A 20,360-nucleotide genomic window follows, 5' to 3' on the forward strand; every position below is an offset into this window, starting at 1 on the left:
TGCTAATACTCACCTGAGTCCCCTCTCAATCCAGAGATGTGCACAAGAGCCTCAGCTGTCCCAGGACTCCATGTCCTTATTGACTGAGACAGCAGCAGGAGTTATTGGCTCCCACTGCTTTCAGTCACAGCCAGTGAGCCAATGGGGTGGGACAGAGCTACGGCTTTGTATTTTATGGATGTGAGCACGCGCTAGTGACCCTATAGCCAGTGGCTTGCTATTGGGGGCACTGGTCAAGGGGGAGGAGCCTGGAAGCAGGGGGACCCAAGAAGGGGAGGATTGGGGCTGCTCTGCAAAACAATTACCCAGAGCAGGTAAGTATAACATGTTTGTTTTGTTTTTTTTACCAAAAAAAGAGCAAAACTTTAAATACCGCTTTAAGGGGTTAAAACAGGTGGTGAGGAGATGATACAGCTCTCACTGCCCGTCAAATGCTCTCTAAAGAGCAATCCAAATGTAGATCGCAGTTCAGAGAGCAAAGAATGTGTAAACAAGGTCTAACTGTCATGTTGTCACTTTGCTGAGCTTTACCCTCTTGCAGATATATACTGAAGTACTATAATGGCCCTAGACAAAAGATCTCTCCCACGGGACTTTGTTGCAGCATTGGAAATCGCACAATTACAAATTTGATGTATAAAAAGTAGATGGGCTTTTATTGAACAGGTTTAAAATTGACTGGTCTAGACAATTCACGTCCTGATTTTATACCATTCCTACAATCTACAGATACGTGAAATTATTAAAATTAATTGTATATCCACAAAGTCATCCCAACACATTTCAACTTATATAAAGTCTTCATCAGGGGATAAGGAAGTGGAAGCAATCAAATATATGAACATGACTGGATGTCCAGACCGACAGGTAATGGTGCAGACCACACGGGTCTCGGCTCAATCCAGACCTCAAGCCCCACAGAAGATCAGTGGCTATCAAGGAGAAGGCAACAGAGACGGCTTGCTCGCATTCACTAATGGAAGAGTAAAGCCTTGTACACACAATTGGATTTTTGACAGGGAATTGTGTGATGACAGACTGCCTAAAATCCAACCACACAATTCACACAATTGTCCAACTTTCCGCCAACAAATGTTGGATGGCAGGCTAGTACATTTTCAGGGGATAACTGTCTGTTGTCAGATTTCCGTATCGTCTGTACACAAGTCCGTCACACAGAATTCCAAAGTACAAACACGCATGCTCGGAATCAGTGCTCACCAAACACATAATTAGCAGAAGGTGCCCAAAGGGTGGTGCTCAAGAGCTGAAATTCAGCATAGTATGTCGGTACATTCGTGTTTGTTGGCCGACAATTGTGTGCCGTTAGTATGCAAGACAAGTTCCTGGAACACGCCCTTCGGACAAAAGTCTGGCGCTTTGTTGGCCAACAATCCCAATTGTGTGTACGAGGCTTTAGAGGCCACAAAATATATGCATAGAGCTGGATGGTAGATAACCGCAGCAAAAGGAGAGCATCCAGCATGGGTTGACAGCAATGATTCCACTGGCTACTATAAGGGCCCTTTTCAATGAAAAGCTCTTAAATGCAGTGACCCATATCGATCAGAATTCAGTGTGACAAACACTACGTGACCACCTGCTTCCACACTTAAAAAATGTATCAATAAAAAATTCTTAGGTGAATAGCGCTGTAAATGTCCACATTTTTGATCTGCATGGTCGGGTTGCTGGGGGGTGTGGAAGCAATTGGGTGGCAGCGGAGCGATGGAATGCTTCCACCTGACAGACAGGAGTCTGTCAGATTTGCACACAATCCCGGTGGCTGTAGCCCTTGGAATGTGTACAAAAAACAAACACCCGCTGTCCAGTCTGTACGATGTACGAACCTGGCAGCGAAAGGGTTAAACTTCACTTAACCCCTTGGCGCTGAGCGTGGGCAACTAAGCGGCCTCTTGATGGTTAGGCCTTGGTTCCAATCGGCTGCATATTTGCGAGCAATGGTGCCAACAGAGCTGTGCCGAGAGCTTTCGATCGGGGGTTTTCGGACCATGTGACAGCCTCGCCTCCCGGCAATTGAAGGGGGTATTTGATTCGGCATATGGCGTTTTTCAGGTTCTGTTGGTTATTTGCTGAGTGCATTTCATTTTACTGTGACTTACACTGCCGCTTTCAGAGCGCCTACTAATGGTGCCCAAATCGCCTAGTGACTGCAGAGGTCACAAGTGTTCCGCTGTACCCCCTTTCCTTCACATTTTTAGATCTGATTTGCCTGTGTCAGAGGTTTAGCCTGCAGTTTCCTGCCTGTGTATCTCTTACCTCCTTGCTGCAGTGGTTCTGCTAGTTCTCCGATTCTATTCACACATGGCGTTTGGCTTCTGTTCTCACCTATGGGTATCACCTGCTATTTATTCTTTGGGTTTTTATTTCCTTCCCTTCCTTCTATCCTGGCCCTCCTCCTTGTCTGCTTCCCTAATAAGGCCTGCTCAGTGCAGCCCGCATTGCCTGAGCAACTTCCTGGTTCTCTGAACTCGTTTGCCTAGTATTATGTATATTCATTATCTGACTTCCTATATACCGACTGTGGCTTCATCTTCTGTTTGTGCTTGTCTGCCGCCTGGCCTGACCTTGGCTCGTTTCCTGGATCCACTTCTGTCTCCTGCCATCTGTACACGCGAGTGGTCTCTATCATCAACTGGGGGTACCTGGGGGGCTGCGACCTGGTTCCAGATTGCTGAAAGTCTATCCCCACCATCAGGGGCCCTGGTGAAAAGCAGGCTGCAGCTTTAGACTCCGCGCCTCGGGGGAACCCTGGGTTGGTGTTCTACAAGGACTACCACAGAATCCTGACATCCATAGTAGCTTCTGAGCCATGGGCTGCAGAGACTTTGATTATGATGCTCTCTACCATGTGGAGCAGTAGTGTATTGCTATTTCAAAATAATGATCTTGTTCTTATTGATGAGATGTGCACCACTCTGAAACTATATATATAATCAGCCTGTTTCTGTCAGTATGGTTTCCAGCCTTGGGTCGTTTACAACTGCTATGGCTGCAAAGACTTACCCTTTGCACCTTCTTTTCCAACGTTTTCTCTTTTTATTCGCTTTGTTTCCATTTAGTGAGGATTTTGTGGGGAACTTGTCTGATCCCACCGTGGATCTGGTAGTGTCCAACTCTAACGGGGTGCTTACTATTCTGGTAGAGCACTCGGGCGATAACTGATTGGACGTGCTCTCTAGAAGAGCTCTAGAGAGCACTTCCAGTCACTTATTGCGTGAGTGCTCTTCCAGAATTTTCAGCAGACATGCATGACTTGGCAATGTAAGGTCACAGATAGGCTTGGGTAAGAGGGTAGGGCCTGCCAGTAAGAACAGAGTCCAGCTCTTCATCCAATCCTAGCTGTGATCTTGCTCTGCCAAGTCTGTCTGTTCAAAATCCCATAACATCTTCCTGACCATGGTTATAGCCAAAAGACGGCTACAGCACGGTCATCCAGTTCTCAGAGGAGCCGCCCATAGACGTCCTTCCAGAATCCCATCTCGCGCACATCAGACGCACTCCTGTGACCGGTGTCCTTCGGACACAGCTGATCACAAACTGCAGTAAAGGGCCAATCCCAGTGGCCCTTTACCATGTGATCAGCTGTGTCAAATCACAGCTGATCACATGTAAACAGACTTGTCAGTTATTGGCAGTCCTTTTCTCACACGGTGTCTGTGGGAGGAAAGGAGAGCCGTTAACCGGAAAGCCTGTCGGCACAACGTTTGCACTGATAATCAGGGCACTGATCTTCCCCTAAAGAACGGATTGCAAAGTCTTCGTCTCTGTTAGCTTCCTATTTACCTGCAACTCTTGGCAATCAGTCTTCCATTCCTTTGTCATGGGATCTCTGTACTAGTAATTTGTGTCCCTGTCTTTTCGCCCCTCTTCTGCCCCTCCAGTATTCACTAAATTGCTGAACCCAGTATTGGCTCTGCTGAGCTTTCCTGGCATTCCCATTTTGGAGAACTTGAAACAGGTGCTGACTCTTTCATACAATGCCACGGCGGTGGTGTACCATGAGAGGAGAATTAGATAAGATCCTGTCCTCTACATAGGATCAAGATGGCTTGTATTCATCTGCTCCTCATTGCTCCAAACTTGCCCAGTGGGATGTGGTACATTGACCTAGTAGAAGACAGTCTTGTGGGCTCTACTCGATCATTGGGATCTTCTGTCCCAAGGTCCAACATCCATACTGTTAAAGCCAGTTACCATGAAGCAGGATGGAAAATTGAAGTCCATGAGCACATGCAATGCTTAAAAGCTAGGAAGTGTGCACCTTACAAGATCCGGACAGGGAAGTCGCACTTTACTTGGTGTGTGTCCAGGGTTCCATAGCATGAATCTTCTCTCCTTCCTACAGCTGAGTTTGGACCAGTATGTGACTTTTGGGGGTCAGGTTTCTGCATTTCTATTCTGTATTTTTTTTTTTTTTTTTTTTTTTTAGATCACTGGCCTCACTCTTTGGGACCTTTTTTGTAAAGAGGGTCTTCTATGTAACGCTGTGGAATCTGAACCAGATTTCTGTCTGGGCTTTAGAAACTTTTGTTTGAACCTATTAGAGATTCCTGCCTCCACTCGTACTCCCCATCCTTTGTCTGACTCCATTCATAAAAATATTTTCCTCCATTGTCTAGATGTGGTTTGGGCAGTGAGAGTTTATCTTTCAACCACTGCTGCTTTCAGGACTACTGACCCCTCCTCCTTCCTTCTTTTTTTGTAACTCCAGATGAACCCTATAAGGTTGGCTTTTTGTTCCACCATCTCTAGCTGGCTCAGATAGACAATCATTCAAGCCTATGGTCTCAAGGAACCGGTTCCCCCTATTCCCTCCATGGTGCACTCTGCAAGATCTGTGAGTGCTGTTGGGCTTTTTAGCATCGGGCATCTGCTTCCCAGATCTGCAGGGATGCCACCTGTTCTCTTCTTCACACGTTCTCTAGGTTCTACCAGGTGGATGTTGTGGTCTCATCTGATGCCATCTTTGAGTATACTCCTTCAGGTGGCCCTTTTGAGCTGCAGGCATTCCCCAGGTTTCTGATGTTTTCTTGGGCTTCTTGCCGATAGTTTGTGGTGTTGCACCTACTCCTTAGTCGGGACTGCTTTTTTTTGGCGTTCCAAAGGGCAGTATAATCTGAAGTTTCAAAACCTCGTGTTCCCCCAATTGATTCCAGGAAAAGATGAGCAAAAAATTCCTATTTTCAGAACCCATTTGGATACATATAGATTTTATACCCATTCCCAGACCAAGTGTTTTCTGGCACTTTTTGTTTACATGTAACAATTTTTTTTCTTTGCTAAAACACCCAATCTATCTATATCTGGGTGACCCCAGATAATGTCATATTAGACGAAACGTGCCGGGACGGGCTCTGCTGATGCCGCTGCGTTACTTTTCATATTTTTACTACAAAGCGCTTTTTTTCTCATCATAAAATGTGAATGTCCCTTTTTTTACATACAATAAATGTCTTGTATTGAAATGGAATCGCCTATTCCTTCTTCTCCCTATGAGCACATCATTTGAGAGAGATTTTCTGATCATCACCCCTCCGATCGATATCCATTGGAAGCAGTGCTGTGAAGCACTATAGGAGTCTATATCCTCAACTGGATGCTGTGTGTGCCGATGTATGGTTCCCCTGGGTGTATTACACCACAAGCTTTATTGACTGATTAGGCGTATGCCTATTTGGGTTCAACTTTTCTGTAAGCCTTATACTTATCGGTGGTGGATTATCTACTGGCAAACTCTGCACCAAGCATTTACTTCAAAGTCCTCATGTCACTATAATTATTTGTTCATGGACTTTAATATTCACTTATGTATATTCATTTCATTTTTGTTTCGCATTATTATCTCTCATTATCTTTTAAGTCAGTTTTGCATAACTGTTTATATAACCACACAGAGATTGTTTGATCATTCTATTACAGAACATAGATACAATCTATTATATATGTATGAGGTCACTGCATTCAGTATACTTTTATTTTTTGTGGTTTATTCCACTGTCATCACATTAGCGCTGCATTTTATTGTACATCTAGTTTTCCTCACTTTGCAAATTGATCTCTTGCTGTGCCAGCTGCTCTTATACTAGTTAAAGAGACCGCGCGGCTCCCTTGTTTTATAAACGTAACCCCCTCCTGCCCACAGTACGTCATATGTTGTACTGGGCTTTGAGTGGGGATATTTGGATAATGGGTGCAGCTGCAGGCATCATTTAGATGGCATCATTTAGACGACTGTTTCGTCTTCTTCCCTCCCCCCGCTGTCCTTTGCTTCTACTAGCTTGATCTGTGCGATCAGCGAGAAGGAATCTACCAGTGGCAGAAGTTCACCATAGAGAATGCCGAGAACCAGATGGTCCCCGGCAGTCTCCGAGGCCCCGGGCATAAGGTTATGAAATCACGGCCGGCCTAGCAGTTGTAAACACTGCCTTGTACTCGGCTGGAAAGCCGTGTGTGTTTTGGTGTTTGTTTTTTTTTTTTATTTCCAGTTTGGAGGAGAGATGTGGGGTCTTATAGAACCTGTCATGCATTATTCCTATTACAAGAATGTTTACATCAGGGAAAGTGCAAAAATAAAAGTGCCCCCTGTCTCTGCACACAGAAGCAAACTCGTACCTACATCACGCCCACATTTGTAAAGGGCATTTAATCCACATGTGAGGAATTGCCGCACGTTTGAGTGAGAGCAATAATTCTAACCCAAGACCTCCTCTAACTTTAAACTGGTAACTTAAACATTTTTTAAAAGTGTTGCCTATGGAGATTTTTAAGTACCAATGTTTGGCGCCATTCCACAAGTGTGCACAGTTTTAAAGCATGACATGTTTTTTTTTTTTTTTAAACAATTTTTATTGAGTTTTCAGTGGTATATAAATTGCCCACGCAGGGGCTATACAATTCCCACGCAGGGGTAAACCTTCAAATGTGGCAACAGGCCACATAAGAACATATTCTCTTAACATACAATCTGTTCCTGATGCAGCAACAGGGCAGGTCAAAACAGTACAACCTTAACTAGCTACACCCCAATGCGGGGAGAGGGTATTGCAGGAGGATTTGTGCTAAGTGTGATATGTACAGGATAAAATATCATCAAGGCATTTGGGTCAACCTATCGTCTCACTCTGACCTGAATAGAGAACTATGGATTATTCACTACATCAGTTGCCGTAGTGATGTCATCTAACCAGCAGGTCCACACCTTCTCAAATTTTTGGGGACAACCCCTGCTCGAGTAGGTGGCCTTATAGAGGGGCAAACTAGCGTTCACCAGGCTTTTCCAGAATTTGATGGAGGGGGGAGACGATTGCTTCCAGGTCATGGTGATGGCCTTTCGTGCATAGTACAATAACAAGGATATAAGTGTCTTCCTAGCTCTGAGGAGAGGCATTTGCTCCACTAACCCCAGCAGACAGTATTTAGGATCACAAGGGATAATGATCTCAGTAGTCCTGCCTATCACCAGGAGAACCTCCTTCCACTAACAATTGCTGGACAAGTCCAGAAGATGTGAATGAAGTCTCCTGGCCGATAGGAGCACCGCCAGCACGCCGAGGAATGCGTCGGCGACATCTGATGCAAGGGGAGAATGGAAAATCCCAAACCTCCCTCCAGTCATCATCATCCAACCCCGGTATGTCCTCCGCCCATTTCCTGCGGAGGGAGGACAACTCCGGGACTGCAGCGACCAGCAGGGACCCATAAAGCTGAGACATGGGTTTCTCCAGGTCTTTTACCCGAAGGATGGATTCAAGCTCAGAGTATTCTAGCACGACCGACTGATCTAAAAATTGACATCGATACGCATGTGCTATTTGAAGATAACGAAAATGGGCCCACGCCGGCACATTAAATTTAGTGCGTAGTATATGGAAGGGAGTAAGTCCCCCGTTAGTGATAATATGTTCAAGAGTCAGGATTTTACATTTGGCCCAAGCCTGTGGGTCTGGGATGGTACTAAACTGCGGGAGGCTAGGATTCAGCCACAGGGGGGTGTGGGGAGACCAGGAGTAAGGCGGGGATGCCCTCAGCGCCTCCCCTACCCTCCAGGCCCTAATAGTGGTGCGCATAGAAGGGGTGAGGCAGTGAGGAGTTTTTAGTCCCCTGAATATCAACCCCCCCAAGGCCTCCAGAGACCCCACGATAGCTGCCTCCAGGACCGTTGCAGCATTGGTCAGGTCCGGCCGCAACCACCAGTGGGCAGTCACAAGCTGAGTAGCTAAAAAATATTTGTGGCAATCAGGAAGAGCCAACCCCCCATTACCCACAGGCCTGGTAAGAGTGGTATATCTGAATCTAGGGGACCTGGGTCCCCAAATGAAGGAGAGGAAAAGCTGTTTCAGAGAGTTAAAGAAGGTTTTAGTCAGCCATTGTGGGGAGTTCCTAAAAATATACGTAAGCTTGGGAAGGATCTTAATTTTTAGAAGATTAATGCAGTCTATAAGGGAGAGGGGAAGATTGCCCCACTTCAATTTGGATTTGATCCCTACCAAAACAGGTTCAAGATTAAGCCGAACAAAGTCCTTGCTCTCTCTTGAGATAATAATGCCCAAGTAGGTAAACCTATCCACCCACTGCAGCGTGGTAGAGGATGGAGAGGTCTTGGCCTCTTCGTCCACCGGGAAGAGTTGAGACTTATGCCAATTCACCTTCAACCCGGTGAAGACAGAGAAGGCATCCATGATTCCGAGTGCGCCCCGCAAAGAGTCACCAGGGTCATTCAAAAAGAGCAAAAGGTCATCCGCATAGAGAGCCACCCTCTCCTCCAGCCAGCCCACCCGAAGACCACGGACCTCAGCCGAACTCCGAAGAGCCTCAGCAATAGGTTCCATGGCTGGGGAAAGAGGGCAGCCCTGCCTGGTGCCCCTCTGCAGGGGAAACGAAGGAGACAAGGAGCCATTCAGTTTAATGCATGCCAGGGGACCAGAGTATAATGTGCGTATCCAGTCAATAAACCGTAGTGGGAAACCCATTCTTCTAAGCACCTCCCACAGATACACCCATTCCACCGTATCAAATGCTTTTTCCATATCAAGGGTGGCAATAGTCCTAGTGCCTTGGTTATCGTGGGGGACATGAATGTTGGAAAACAGTTGAATATTGATATCCGTGGACCTACCTGGCATAAAGCCAGTTTGATCAGAATCAATCAGAGATTTGATTACTTTATTAATTCTAATGGCCAGTATTTTAGTCAATATTTTAAAATCACAATTGAGGAGAGCTATCGGCCTGTAAGAGGCGCACTGTTTGGGGTCCTTATTAAGCTTCGGAATAAGAACAATATGGGCCTCTCTCATGGAAGGGGGCAGGGAGCCCTGCTGAAGACAAGAGCAATACATCTGAGCCAGCCTAGGGGCAAGGAGTTCTACGTGGGCTCTATAATACTCTATGGGTAGCCCATCCGGCCCCGGGAACCTCCCTGCCGGGAAGGACCCGATGGCCATTGTGACCTCCTCTGGCGTAATCTCCGAAACAAGGCGCTGTCGCTCCACATCAGAGAGCCACCCCAATGCCAGCGTATCTAACAATGAGGTCATTGGTGCAGGGTCAAAACAGTCAGGTAGTGAGGAGACATACAGAGAGGTATAAAACCTGGTGAACGCAGTTAAAATATCCTCTGGAGAGGTAACCAGTGCCCCGTCCTCCGTGAGTATTTCGGGAATAACCGTTACAGACCTGTCCTGCTGCGCCAGCATAGCTAGTAGTTTGCTATTCTTATCTCCAAATTCAAAGTATTTCTGCCTGCTGTCTTGTATCCCCAGCCTGGTGGTGTTTGAGACATGGAGATGCAGTTCTCGCCTGAGCGACAAAAGGTGCTCAAAATTGGGGACCGTCGTTGAGGCAGAGTACTGATCTAGAGCCTCCTCAACCCTGTGCTGCAACTCAGATACCCTGTCCCCAAGTTCCGCTTTGAATGCCGCCACAGCAGAAATATACTGTCCCCTACCGTAGGCTTTGGAAGCATCCCACGTCATCTCCAGGGAGGCTGACCCCGCATTGCGCACCCAGTAATCCTGCAAGGAGGGGGCAACTCTGTCATGAACTGTTCCGTTATTGATCCAATGGGGTTGTAGCCTCCAAAGGGCTTTACTCCTTGTTTTGGTGGTCCTAATAACCAATTTAAGGGGGTGGTGATCCGATAGACCGGAGGGAAGGTAGCTGGCCTCCTGGACATTAGCCAGGAGGAGATCGTTTGCAAATGCCAGATCAATGCAGGAGGACGTTTTGAACGTGGAGGAAAAACAGGAGTATGCTCTATCCTGGGGGTGAAGCCACCTCCACACCTCCTGATAGTCAGTTGTCAGGGCCCACGAACCAAGATCAGGATTGAAAGTCGTTTGTGGGGAGGGTCTATCTAAGTCCCGGGACAGTGTGGCATTAAAGTCACCCATAAACAGGACACACGCCGGGCAATGCGGAGCCAACCTCTCATATAAAGTGTACAAAACCTGCACCTGGCTCGGAGGAGGCAGGTACATGTTCACAACAACATATTTCTTATTATAGATGCTCAATACCACCATAGCAAATTTCCCCTGGGGATCCAAGTGAACCTCATGGATCAGACATGGCACTCGCTTACTGATCAGTATCGACACCCCTTGAGAATACGAGGAGTAGGTCGCATGCAGCACCCTTCGCACCCAGGGTTTTTTCAGAGCCAGAACCTTACTACCAGTTAAATGCGTTTCCTGCAGCAGGACTATGTGGGGATTATGCAATTTTAAATATTGAAATAACAGCGAGCGCTTGTATTTGGAGTTGAGTCCCCTGACGTTCCACGATAGAATAGTTAGCGACTCAGTATCAGAGGGGGCCATCATGGGACGTCAGGGGGAAACAAAGACAGGATGATCCAAGGCAACCAGTAGGTGCAGGCTAACCCAAATTTAGTATACACACTTTGTAGTAGTCTAACAGCACATAATTGAAACTTAGCTTTAAGACAAAAAAACCCCTCCCCACAGAACATATAAAACCCTACCCCAACGTCACAAGAACTGAGGTCGAAGACCAAAACATTAGGCCATCTACCCATACAAACCGATGTGGGGTTTCTTCCCATAACTTTAGAACTTTCAGTTCACTGAGGCCCCCGGATGGTGGGCCACAGGTGGGTACAGTCCTTCCCAGTAGAATCCGCCCCAATTTTGGAAAGCCGAGTCCAATCTTGGAAGGAGAACGGGGGGGGGGGGGAAGCAGCAGTAGACAGGGGGTGCGTCTCACACAAACAGTGGGCAACTCAGTGGCCTCCAGTGGAGCTCCTTAGGCAGGAGTAATCACAGTAGATCCCACTATGCAGGAGAATAAACAAACTGTAAGGCAAAATCTGGATTCAATGGGGAGAAAGGGCCGGGAACAAAGCACCAATGTTGCCAGGGTCCTACCCGGGTCGAATCATTGCAGAAGAGGTATACGTTGCTACCCCCCCCCCCGGCGATCACTTTCAGCCAGTCCAAGTCCCCGACCGCAAATGTTCAGCGGGCATCCAGCCACGCTGCCTCCGGGTGTCAAAGAAGCGGGTATTATCACCGTCAGTAATTCGTAACCTGCTGGGATACAGTAGACCAAAACGAATTCCTCTTTCTCTGAGCAGGCGTCTCACATCGGTAAAGGACTTGCGTCATTGCTGCACTTCCTGAGAGAAGTCTGGAAAGAATAGAAGTTTGGTGTTCTCATACTTGATTTCAGGCATGGCACGAGCCGCCGCAAGGATCCGGTCCCTGTCACGGTAATTTAACAGCCGCAGCAGGAAGGGGCGCGGGGGTGCACCCGGCCCCAGAGGGAGTGGCGGGACCCTGTGGGCTCTCTCCACCACGAAGGTGGGTGGCAACTCCCCCAGGTTAAACAAAGTGGACAGGAGTCCTTCAGCGGGCCTAGGGCCCTCAGCTCTTTCAGGAAGTCCAAGTATGCGGATATTGTTGCGCCTCAGGCGATTTTCAGTATCAATTGCACGATCTTGCAGCGCCTTCACCTGAATCTGCAGGGCCTTCACTTCCCTGGAGTCTGAGCGGACCATATCCTCACGCGAGCGGAACTTATCCATGTCCTGGCGGATGAGACCAACATCTACACTCAGAAAGTCTATCTTGGCTGTCAGGGTTTCTTTACAGGATGTTATGGCTGCCAAGATCTCTGCTCCCGTGGGAGACCCCACCTCCCCGGAATCCGCGGCCTCCCACACGTCAGACGCCATCACAGCCGCGGAGCGCCTTGAAGATGAGGCAGCGGCCGGCAGGGAGGCACGTGGGGTCCTGGAGCTGGATTTAGAACAGCGGGTCTTAGGGTGGCCCATCCGAGGTTCACCCTGCGGTGAGGGAGGATCCTGGGGGATGTTACGGTGAAGAGCCCGTCACCAACTGGAAGGGGCAGCAAGCACCCAGGTTCTCTTTGCAGATCAGGATAGGAGTGGGTGAGCTACTCGCTTAGGGGTCCGGGCCTCCAGCAGGGCACAACTTCAGCAGGGGGAGACACAAGGGGCAGAGCAGTACCTGTGCTGTTGGGTACACGGGGGGGGGGGGGGGGGGGTGGCACAGTCACCTCCGGGACACAGCGGCAGTCTCTAGGGGGGGCAACACTATGATGCTGCAGTGACGATTATAAGAGATCCCCCTCCTCTCCCCCCGGCCCCCTCCCTGACCAACCTTCGTCCTGGAATCTCCTGCGGGCGTAGAGAGAGCCGGTGTCCCGCCTCCCGCAGACAGCGGAACCCCAGGCCGCGGATGATGGATGTAGAGCAGGCCCCAAGATGGCCGCTAGGACCTACTTGCCAATCCGTCTCGCCAGACCTCATCCGCCGGTCAGGTCCCGTAAATAGCAGCTGGATTGGGTGGAGGGGACCTCCGATGGTCCCGGGAGGCTAACAGGAGGGTCCCCAGGCAGTCCCAGGGAGAGGATGGCGGCCGATTGCAGGGCCGCAAGATGGCGGCGGCCTCGAGCACTCCGGAGCGGCTCTGCGGGATCTATTTGGTCCATCCAGCCCCCACACCGCCGCACACTGTCCCAGGGGCGACCGCAATGTGTGTGCGCTGCAGTGCACTGCCTCTCCTCCCGCAGAGAGCAGTATCGGAGCCTGGGGGGGACGGCAGCGAGGTAGGCCGCAAGATGGCGGCGGATCCACAGAGGAGGCGGCCGGACACGGCCCTGTAAAATGCACCGATCGGCGGCCGAGCGGGGCAATAATCACCAGGGCTGTTGCAGATGGCTACGGGCGGCAGGTAGTGGTAGCGTGGAGACTTGTCCTGCAGAATAGGGCCCAGGATGGATGCTGATGGGATCAGGATGGCGGAGCTCCACTGAAACACGTCCTGCTCTCGTTACATCCGGACACGCCCCCCAAAGCATGACATGTTTAGTATCTATTTACGCGACGTAACATATTTCACATTCTACAAAAAAATTGGGTTGTCTTTTTTTTTTTTTTTTTCTTAATGCATGAAACAATCCCCGCCTCCCCCAAAACAAGACAAAAAAAAGTTTGAGAAATTGCTGGGCAAATACCATGTGAAATAAAAGATTACAACGACCAACTACCATTTTATTCTCTAGGGCAGTGATGGCGAACCTTGGCACCCCAGATGTTTTGGAACTACATTTCCCATGATGCTCCACTACACTGCAGAGTGCCAGAGCATCATGGGAAATGTAGTTCTAAAACATCTGGGGTGCCAAGGTTCGCCATCACTGCTCTAGGGTTTCTTCTTAAACATCATGTTTGGGGGTTTTGAGTAATTTTCTAGCAAAAAAATTATGAATTTTACATGTAGGAGCGAAGTGCCAGAATAAGCCTGTGTGGCAAGGGGTTAAAAAAAAAAAAATCCATGTGACATATACTCTTTTATGGAGAGATCTGGGGTCTATAAAGACCCCAAATCCCTCTCCTGCCCTTTAAAAACCATTTGTGTTTTTTTTTGTTATGCTTTTTTTTTTTTTCTTTAAACGGCACGGTTGACATCCAGGTAAACTGGACGTGATGTCAGGTCTGGCGCTCTAACGAGCGGGGCCTTCTGATTCCTCCTGTATTGTAAGTGTAATGTCTGCCCTCATATTGTAAAGCGTTGCACAAACTGTTGGCACTATATAAATCCTGTATAATAATACCATATCGGAGAGCCGATCAAAGCCAATCCTGGCTCTTTCTTTGTCTGTTCAGCCAGCGACATGCTGCTTGATTGGGTCTTCTGGTGGGACGGGAGAGCTCAAGAGAGCTGTGGAAGAGGGAGGCTAGTAAAAGCAATCCAACGAATAGTGAGCCGCTAGGATTTCTTTTTACAACCGACCGCCGCCCCTAAACAAACAGCACCGGGATGATTCCTGCCACAGGCATCTTCCAGGTAGAAGTGGGTGAAGTCCAGCTGGTCGAAAAGTAGATCCAAGTTTATTTTTTTTTTTTTTTTTTTTTTTTTTTTTTTTTTTTAAATCAAAAAGGTGTTTATTGAAGTTACAGGTATACAGCAATTTCCAGTGCACAGTTACATCCGCTTGATACACAATTGTCAATGTACATACCAGCAATACATCAGCCCAGGACTTCCTCCCTCCGCCCCATAATCGCACAAAGTTCCCCAGCAGGTATAACATTTCCGGGCTAAGCATCCCTTGTCCGCCCTTTGCCACACATCTTACAGTAATCTGGACAATATTAATTCGTTTGGACTTAGCCCAGGTGTATCCAGCCAATGTGACCACAGGCGCTCAAACCTTCCCGGGCATCCCCTGTGCTGATAGATGTATTTCTCCATGATAAGGGTCCTGTCCATATGGGTTAGCCAGGTCGCCACTGCTGGGGGTTCTGCAGATTTCCAGCCCAGCAAAATAAGTTTCCTAGCCTGGAATAGCGCCCTGGAGACTGCCACCCTGATTGGTTCCAAAGACACCACATCCTCCAGTACCCCTAGAATACAACATATGGGATCCAAAGGTATCGGTGTGTGAAACACCATATTGACAGTGTCCACTACCTCCTTCCAATATCTGTGGAGCTTCGGGCAACGCCACAGGAGGTGGATAAGATCCCCCTCGTGTTGCCTGCACCTACCGCACAGGGGGTCAGCCGTCCCACCCATCCGACACAGCCTAACCGCGCCACATTCAGTGAACAGTAGGTGATGGCCTGCATGGCCTCCTCCCACTGCTCACCCGTGAGTGTACCTACATCCTGTTCCCAAAGCGGCAGTGCTTTGCATGGGTGGTCACGCAGGTGCCGCGCTAGCAGCATCTGATAGCATTGTGAAATTATGCCCTTCGTGCCGTCCGCAGAGTGCAACGCATGGTATAACGGGGTGGGCGACAATACCCATTCTCCCGAGTCCCCCTGCGCGGCCACCGTGTGCCTTAGCTGCAAGTAGGGAAAGATCATAGCCTCCGTAAGGTTAAATTTTCGCTGCATGGCTGCAAAGGAGAGAAGCTTTCCATCCTGAAATATATGGGACAGCATTTTTACGTTATGGGCACTCCATCTAGGGTCAGGCTGTATTTTAGCGATCTCTACATACGTATGATTACCCCATATCGGACTATATTCCGTGAATCCCTGCACCCCCTGCAACTGTCTACTCTTGTTCCATATTTTTTGTATCATGGACAGCGTAGGGGTTAGTTTATTGGAGCCCTTAAACATCTGGACCTCCAGTCCCATAGGGATGGTCTCTGCCCCCGACGCATGAAGCAGCAGCCTCGCTGAGGAGCCCGCCGGTTCATGCGACATGGAGCTCACCAAATGTTGCAACTGGGCCGCAACATAGTACAGCCAAGGGTTGGGTACCGCCAACCCTCCGCTGTCCTTGGGGCGCTGCAGCTGTTCCAACTTGATCCCAGGGGGCTTCGTGTTCAGATCTAAGTTTAATTGGGGAGAAATTGTGATAAATTAGAAAATGAAACTACAAGTTCACTTTTCTAAGTACATAGATTGCACAGTTGTCTCATAGATGAGAGGCGTTCTGCGGTCATAAACACCGGCTCCTCTATTTAAATCTTTCTGTAGAAAACATTCTGCTGAAAAAAATTTGGGGAAATGTTCTCATGTATGTAGCAATCAGTTTGAGTAAACGTAAAAAGCACAAAAACAGATGATGACCTTTGGATGTGGGCCTTGTGGTAAGTCGCTCAGGAAATAAAAGAAATTTTTTTTTTTCCTGTCTCTAGATTACGGCTGTTTGTGTAAAAAGTCTCCTTTTTGCTCTTTCAGCAGTGACCTCGACACCAGTTGTGTCTCAGACTCCGCCTGCTGATCCCGATGAGATTCCGGAGGATTTTGATGAAGATTTGTTGGAAGAAGTAGACAGTGTAGTGGAAAGCTGCACACAGCCAGCGGCCAGTCCAATAGTGACCTCAACAGCAGAAACGCAATCCAATGATACAAACTCAGAAGTACAAGATGACGATGATTGATGGTTTATACATACATGTGTATATATATATATATTTTTTTTCTTTAATAAACTATTTTATTTCATAAAAAGTTGTCTTAATGCCGAAAATGTGATCACTTCTGTCTTGCTAAAAATAATCCATACGTATACCATAGTAGGGATGGAGAGAAGAAGTCGGTTGTGTATGGATGAATTTTCCAGGCCAATTGCTATTATTTTGCCCCAGGATCAGCTGCTCCCTTCTCTCTTCCATAGGGGAGCACACAGACTTGTGTGTGTATATATAATAATTATTAATAATTATTATTTTTATTTTAAGTGGAGGGCCACCCTGAAAAAAGCATTAATATTAAAAATAAATAAATAAAAAATTTACCTGGTCAGAAATCACTGTTGCTAGGCAGTCTTCCTAATCTGCCTTCTTCCTGCTCCTCGGTGATCTTCGGTCTTCTGAGTAATGGGGCGCGCTGTGTTCCCTAACAAAGCGCGTCCCATTCACAAAGCGCTGCGCGACTTGCGCATGCACAGTAGGAAACTGGCAGTGAAGCCGCAACGCTCCACTGCCTTTTTCCCTTAGTACGAATGGCGGCGCTGGGACCCGAGAGCCATGTCTGCCTCGGCGGCCGACGTAGCGGGCACCCTGGAGAGGTAAGTCTCCTTATTAAAAGTCAGCAGCTACTTTTTTTTTTTTTTTTATATAGCTGAAGCACCGCTTTAAGTTGTGGTCATAGGTTTACATACCCTGGCAGAATTTGATTTCTTGGCCATTTTTCAGAGAATATGAATGATAAACACACAAACTTTTCTTTCACTCATGGTTTGTGTTTGGCTGAAGCCATTTATTATCAATCAACTGTGTTTACTCTTTAAATCGTAATGGCAACAGAAAAACTACCCAAATGACCCTGATCAAAAGTTTACTTAATACCGTGTATTGCCCCCTTTAACACAAATTGCAACTTAAATTCTTTGGTGGTATTTGTGGATGAGGCTCTTTATCTTCTCAGATGGTAAAGCTGCCCATTCCTCTTGGCAAAAAGCCTCCAGTTCCTGTAAATTCTTGGGCTGTCTTGCATGAACGGCACGTTTGAGATCTCCCCAGAGTGGATCAATGATATTGAGGTCAGGAGACGGAGATGTCCTCTCCAGAACCTTCACTTTATTCTGCTGTAGCCAATGACAGGTGGACTTGGCCTTGTGTTTTGGATCATTGTCATGTTGGGATGTCCAAGTACGTCCCGTTTGCAGCTTCCTGGCTGATGAATTCAAATGTTCCTCCAGTATTTTTTGATAACATACTGCATTCATCTTGCTGTGAATTTTGACCAAATTTTCTGTGCCTTTGTAGCTTTATAGAGAAAAGGATTGTATGGCGCGTACAAAAAAAAAAAAAAGAAATCCTATTTTCTCTTATATTCAGCGCCCGACACAGCACCTCTCTAAGCAATTGTGAAGCTTCATCCACCGTGGCAAGTCGGTAGTGAAACTTTACCCACAAAAAAAAACCACAAAAACCAGGGAACCTTTAACAGGCGTGACTACCCATAGCCGCACCAAAACTGCAGAATGTAATGCAACAGCGCATTAGCTTAATGGTACTGTGTTTTTAACAAAAAAAAAAAAAAGGAAAAAATGTAAATATATATTGCATATCCAATTGCAACTATACGGGCACCTGCAAAACTTTGTGGCCAAAACAGGCATCAGCTGTTGTACCGACGTCTACCTTGTAGAACTTGGTAAATGTATGGACAGACGAGCAGGTCGCCACCGCCTTACAAACCTGAGCGACAGACACTTGGTGTCGGAAGGCCCAAGACATTCCGATTGCCCTTGTGGAGTGGGCCGGGACCGGAAAGGGGGGGGCACCTGCCCCTTCAAGGCGTAGGCTTGTACTACAATCTGATCCAACTGGAAATGGTGGCCAACGAGATCGCCATGCCTTTTTTGGGACCAGCCATCGAAACAAACAGTGAGTGACTTCTGAAAGGGAGCAGTGGCAGACAAATACACCTTCAGAGCCCGAACCACGTCCAGAGTGTGAAGGGCCACTGCCTTAGGGTGCTTTGGCTTAGGACACAGAGATGGTAATACAATATCCTCATTGATACGAAAAGCCGAGACCACCTTCGGTAGAAAAGACGGTTACGGACGCAACACCACCTTATCATTGTGGATAACCAGATAGGGCAACTTGCAAGACAAGGCCAATTCCGAAATCCTCCTGGCCGATGTGATGGCTACTAGAAAGACCACTTTCTGGGGAAAAAAAAAAAAAGTGAACAGGGGAATCTCCCTGATATTTCCAAACGGCGATTTTTGAAGAGCCGACACCAGGTTCAAATACCATGGGGGTTACGGTGGACACACCGGAGGGACTACATGTCATACCCCCTGAACGAAAGTACTCACTAATGAGTGAGACGCCAGGGGTCGCTGCAAAATGACAGCCAAGGCTGAAATTTGCCCCTTAATGGTGCTTAATGCCAATTTCTGATCTACTCCTTGCTGAAGAAACAGCAGGATCCTGGATATAGAAAAGGAGTGCGGATGCCATCCTTCCTCCTCACACATGGAGATGTAGGCCTTCCAGGTACGATGGTATATCTTCCGTGAAGAAGACTTCCACGCCCTTAACACAGTTGGCTCTCAATAGCCATGCCATTAAAGCCAGCGATGGTAAAGCAGGATGGAGAATCGGACCTTGAGACAGAAGGTCCTCTCGCAAAGGCAGTCGCCAGGGAGCATCTGCCACCAGACGCACCAGGTCTGCATACCAGTGACGCTGAGGCCAATCTGGGGCAACCAGTATTACCGGGATCCCCTCGGTTTCCACTCTGCGCAGCAGATGTGGTAACAGTTTTAGTGGAGAAAAGGCGTAGATCAGCTGGTACTGAGCCCACTGAGCCAGCAGCGCATCTGCCCACAGATCTCTTATCCTGGACACGAATCTTGGCAACTTCAGATTGAGACGGGAGGCCAGAAGATCAACGTCCAGTGTGCCCCACTTCAGGCACAGTAACCTGAATATCTCGGGATGCAATGCCCATTCTCCTGGGTCCGGCGTCTGTCGACTCAAGATAGTCTGCCTGCTAGTTCTCCACTCCCGGGATGTAAATGGCAGACCGGGCCGGTACATGTCGCTCTGCCCACCAAAGTATGTGAGCGACCTCCCGTGCAGCGGCTGAGCTTCTTGTTGCCCCTTGGTGATTGACGTATGCCACAGCTGTGGCGCTGTCTGACTGGATCCTGACCGAACACCCCTGAAGTCTCATCGACCATGTGGAGAGGCATAGCCTGATCGCTCTCAACTCGAGCAGATTTATCAGCAACTTGGATTCTTCCGTTGATCAGAAGCCCTGAGCTGACTGAACCCCCGTCACTCCACCCCATCCGGATAGGCTGGCGTCTGTTGTGATCACTGTCCACTTCAGAGGCAGGAACGATTTCCCGGACTGAATCACTGGGGACCTCAGCTACCAGATCAGTGAGTCTCTGACTGACTGGCTCACCTGGATCTTATGATCCAGGGCCAACAGAGATTTGTCCCATTTTGTCAAAATCTCCTTCTGCAGGACTCTGGTGTGGAACTGGGCATAAGGTACTGCCTCGCAGGAGGCTACCATGAGACCCAGGACCCTGAAGAGCTGGGAGACATTCCATCACAGACCCACTCACTGATCAGTACAGGGTGGCTGCTGGCCCGGCCTACTGTGACGCAGACATCAGTAACCCGGTCATATGTATGCCCTGGAGCATAAAAGCTCACGACCACCTCTGGAGCTGAGGTTTCGTCGTGGCCTGCCGTGCACGTAGCTGCGGCCTGCACACGCTCGATGGCCGGACTGGGGAGACTACAAGGATAAGAGTATCCAGCCTGTCACCCAGCCGGCTGGTGATAGTAGATCACAGGATCATTCATCTTTTGCAAAAAAAAATAAATAAATAAATCACGCTTCTGCATAT

General features: G+C 48.1%; 1 protein-coding gene across 2 annotated transcripts in view; it reads left to right on the forward strand.

Annotated features, from left to right (window-relative positions):
• Positions 1–16,502, forward strand: part of LOC143958209 (TIMELESS-interacting protein-like) — a 57,397-nt gene extending 40,895 nt beyond the window's left edge. For both annotated transcript variants that reach the window (XM_077467684.1, XM_077467685.1), the window contains exon 8: positions 16,211–16,502. In XM_077467684.1, coding sequence (XP_077323810.1) covers positions 16,211–16,413 — 203 coding nt within the window. In that variant the 3' untranslated portion in view covers positions 16,414–16,502. The remainder of the gene's footprint in view (positions 1–16,210) is intronic.
• Positions 16,503–20,360: the final 3,858 nt, after the last annotated feature.

Source organism: Lithobates pipiens, unplaced genomic scaffold (assembly GCF_037356315.1).
Source record: "Lithobates pipiens isolate NorthernLeopardFrog02 unplaced genomic scaffold, aLitPip1_a1.2 Scaffold_6, whole genome shotgun sequence".
In the NCBI taxonomy this organism is placed as follows: domain Eukaryota; kingdom Metazoa; phylum Chordata; class Amphibia; order Anura; family Ranidae; genus Lithobates; species Lithobates pipiens.